General features: G+C 34.5%; 1 protein-coding gene across 1 annotated transcript; it reads left to right on the top strand.

Moving 5' to 3' along the window:
* The first annotated feature begins 1,007 nt into the window (after nucleotides 1-1,007).
* On the top strand, nucleotides 1,008-2,937 carry LOC112504885 (probable (S)-N-methylcoclaurine 3'-hydroxylase isozyme 2). Its single transcript, XM_025108841.1, has 2 exons — nucleotides 1,008-1,910; nucleotides 2,206-2,937. The coding sequence occupies exons 1-2, from the start codon at nucleotides 1,008-1,010 to the stop codon at nucleotides 2,824-2,826; spliced, it is 1,524 nt and encodes a 507-aa protein (XP_024964609.1). The 3' UTR covers nucleotides 2,827-2,937.
* The last annotated feature ends 1,512 nt before the right edge of the window (nucleotides 2,938-4,449 follow it).

Genomic DNA, 4,449 nt, shown 5'->3' with positions numbered 1-4,449 from the left:
ATTTCCGACGGATTTCCGACGGAATTTATTTTTTTTTTTTAAATAAAATTCCGTCGGAAATCCGTCGGAAATTTTAAAAAAATGTGTTTTTTATTTTTTTTTTCCTTAACTTTAATTTAAAAAGAAATATAAAAATAAAACATTTTTAAATATTTCCGACGGATTTTCGACGGAATTTTATTTAAAAAAAAAAAATATTCCGTCGGAAATTGTTTTTAATTAACACTAATTAATTGATTTAAATAATTTAGACAAATTTTGCGACGGATTTCCGACGGATTTGTAACGGTTTAGAATAAGTAAAAAAATCCGTCAGAAATCCGTCACAAATCCGTTGAAAATCCGTTTTAAATCATTTTAATTTTTTTCCCGAAAAATTCTGTGGGGGATTTGTGGGGGATCTGTGGCGGGCGGATATGGATAAAAGTTGACTTTTTTGGTATTCGTCGGTAATCCGTCGGTAATATTTCCGACGGAATTTCCGCCAGAAAAATCCGTCGGTGATGCCCTTTTTTTTAGTAGTGAATCTCTGTCTCGATCATACTTAATTTATTATTAGTTCAAACAAAATAACACTTTTAAATTAATTAACGATAATTATTGATGTAAAGGAATGACGACGCATTATGCAATGCGTATAAATAACGACGAAGCTAATTTGTATGAAAAAAAGCCTCCATCACATAAAAAATTAAATAATGACACCAAAAACCCATAATATATTTATAACAAGTCTTGAGCACCTTCCAGGATATGATTGACGTGTTTTATATTGTTGTAAACTAGAATTGACCATAATTGGCATACAATTATTTAGTAATCCATGTGAATCACTAACAATTGACTACACTAATTAATAGTCTTCTTACACCGTTTTCACTGCCAAAACTAGTTGACCGGCGTAATCCTCATTTGAATTGCATTAGAAATGAAATACACCCTATATATCCAAGTTCAAAATCATTCACAAACAACATATAACCGTACACCTCTCAAAAGCACTCTTCATGGATATCACAAGTTTTCTCTTACATAATAATCTCTCGGTCCCTCTCTTCGTTCTATCAACGATCTTCTTTCTCTTACTAGTTGTCAGACTAGCCAAACCAACACCCTCAAAGAATCTCCCACCAGGTCCACCAAGGTTGCCAATCATCGGAAACCTACATCAGGTAGGGGATAGACCTCACGTCTCTACTGCCAAATTTGCTAATCAATACGGCCCTCTTATATCTCTCCGCTTAGGCAAGCAACTTCTTGTGGTTGCCTCTTCACCGGATGCAGCCATGGAAATTCTTAAAACTCAAGATCGTTTTCTTTCCTCACGTGTTGTGCCTACTGCATTTCAACAGACATCCCTAATACCTCACTCCCTCATTTGGTCAGACTGCAATCACACCTGGAAAAACTTAAGAACCCTTTGCCGAACCGAGATGTTCTCGGCGAAAGCATTAGAATCCCAGTCTGGATTACGKGATGAAAAATTAGGCCGGTTGTTGGATTTCTTGCATGGAAAGCAAGGACAAGTGATTAACGTGGAGGATGTAGTTTTTACTACATTGTTCAACACATTGAGTTCCATCATCTTTGCAAGAGATTTCCTTGATTTGAARGATGAACGTGGCAGTCATGATGGGTTAAAAGAGTCGCTACATAAAATCATTGAGWATGGAGGGATTATAAAAGACTTGGGTTCTTTTTTCCCRATATTTGAGAGATTTGATCTTCAAGGAATAAGAAAAGGAACCATGAAACAATATAAAAAGACATTTGCTTATTGGGAGGATATCGTAGAGGAAAGAAGAGCCTTGATCAATTCTTCAACATGGTCGTCAGAGCAGGCACGGTCTTTCTTGGATCGCTTGCTTGAAAATGGTTTCTCAAACAATCAGATAAATCAGTTGGTTACGGTAAGTCTTTTTGACTATTTATGTATAAAATTTTGAATTTGTAGCTGAACAAAAGTTATAGGCAGCGGATGATGATCAAAATTATATCTTATAAAAAAGAACCATTAATAGTATATAAACATTATATTGAACACACAATCAACACAAATGAAGTCAATTGTGTTTCTCCATCAACAACCTTGATTAATCAAATTATTATGTTGTTTTAAAAGAAATAACATTCTATCTCAACTATCGGAATTGTTTTCTCTACAATTGATCTTCTTTAATCCAAGGAATTTTTTTATCTTTTCAGGAATTATTCGTAGCAGGAACAAATACAACACACACTTCARTTGTGTGGGCTCTGACCGAGTTCGTGAGACACAAAGAGRTCATGTCGAAGATAGTAGATGAGATTAAAAGGGAGATCAACTCGAATAAAATCACTGACTCGCAACTATCCAACTTACCTTATCTACAAGCGAGTATCAAAGAAGCCATGAGATTACACCCACCSGTGCCTCTTCTTCTTCCACATATGGCGGCTGAAACTTGTGAGGTTATGAATTACACAATTCCTAAGAACTCCAAAATATTTGTCAATCTTTGGGCRATGGGCCGAGACCCTAAAGTTTGGGATGACCCATTATCTTTTAAACCCGAAAGATTTATGGACTCGAAATTGGATTTGAAAGGTCAAGACTTTGAGTTATTGCCATTTGGTTCGGGGAGAAGGATGTGTCCAGGAATGCCCTCAGGTATCAAAAGTGTTCAACTTGTATTGGCATCTTTGATTCATGAGTTCGACTTGATTCTTCCAAATGATGTTGATCCTATGAAGCTCAACATGAATGACAAATTCGGGATTGCTTTGAAAATGGAGGAACCTTTGAAGCTAATCTTCAAACAAAAAAGAGAGCCTSAATATGCTTAATTCGTATTGGATTTCCTGTMATATATTTGTGTCTAAAAGTTAATCAATGAATTCATGCTTATTTCATATGTAATTCAAGTTATTTTATGTATTTTTAAATATCTCAATAAATGAAGCAGGCTTAATAAACATGTAATGTTCCCTGTTATATTTTGTTTGGCTTTTCTAATATCTTTTTATCGAATTGTCTAGGAAATAGCTACATTACCATTTTAATGCTTCACATCTTCGGTATTGTTAAAATATCGGGTTTAAGGTTCGTAAGAAATCACTGTAATATTTATGATCGTGTAGAATCACTTTCCTTCATAAATATTTCGACCTTTTATTTACGACACTAGTACAAAAACTCACAATGGTCACGGTTAAAAAACGTAGCCGTAGGCCTTTAGCCACGGTTTTTATTTTCTTCAAATCAATTCACAGCCTATTCTACCGTGACTACTTTTGATATCCTTATGGCCACGTGTAAAATTGTCACCATATCACATGAAAAAACAAGTCATAGCCTAAAACATTGTGGCCATAAACATATCCAAATTTTTATGGTATTGAAGCATTTTTTCTAAAAGCATGGCCATAAACTACTTATCGACACAGAAAGTGAAGTTTCAATGTGGCAAATTTTTTACATATAACCATGCTTATTTTTTATAACTATGGATATTGGTGGTAATGATTGTTTTCTGAAGTTTTGGCAATACGACAACTTTAGATTATGTGGTTTTATTGATATGTTGGTTGATGTCATAAGTTTTAATCAGCTGCTATAGTTCTTTGGTATGATCTAAAACAAACGTTGCTTTTATGGAATGTTTGAATTTCCACATTATGGGTTCATTTGATCATAATCTACGGGTCTGAAATTAGACTACTTCATATGCCAGTTTCTGATACGTGGTTTAGTCCACATTAGATAACGGTTAACTTTCTTCAAATGTTAACTGTTGATATATGGCTTATTCTATAACATAGTAGTTGCTACATCTAGAATGGTGATTCTCATATGTTGGCAGCTGATAAGTGGACCAGATCCAAGAGTTGACTCTATGCTTGATGGATGGTACATATATTTTGAAGCCATGGTGGTGTACTTTCCATTCTAATATGCATCTATTGGTCTCAGCAGTTGTGTGTGTGAATGACTGTATGATGGATTCTAGTATTGGAAATTAAGATGCATAAGGATAGGGATTTAGAGGAGGAGATCGGGATTTGGACGAGGAGATCGGGAATAGCTAGAAGGGGTTTTTGTTTTTGATCCATTAGTAATGGTATGCTTCTATTAGAGTTAATTAATTACCAGCATATAGGCTTTTACATTGTCATTTTTGGTCCATTTCTGGTGACTTATCTAAGTTGGGTAATTGGGTCATTAAATCTGTTATTGGGTTCTGAGTTAGGCTTTTGTTGCCTTGGGCATCATTTATAATTAGGAGGGTTTGTCTTTTCTTAGAGTTGTAGTCCTTTTTATATTTTGTTGCCTTGGGCATCATTTTATAATTAGGAGGTTTCCATCCCATTTTTCCAAAAGCAATAATCATAATTTACAAAGTAGTGTGAGATTTGTTAGTATTTAATTAAATAAGGGGAGCAAAAATGCCTATATAAAAGTTTAACAAC

Source organism: Cynara cardunculus, unplaced genomic scaffold, assembly GCF_001531365.2.
Source record: "Cynara cardunculus var. scolymus isolate 2C unplaced genomic scaffold, CcrdV1 Un_Scaffold_7227, whole genome shotgun sequence".
In the NCBI taxonomy this organism is placed as follows: Eukaryota; Viridiplantae; Streptophyta; class Magnoliopsida; order Asterales; family Asteraceae; genus Cynara; species Cynara cardunculus.
The sequence above is the reverse complement of the archived record's forward strand: the minus strand, read 5'-3'. Positions and strand labels throughout refer to the sequence as shown.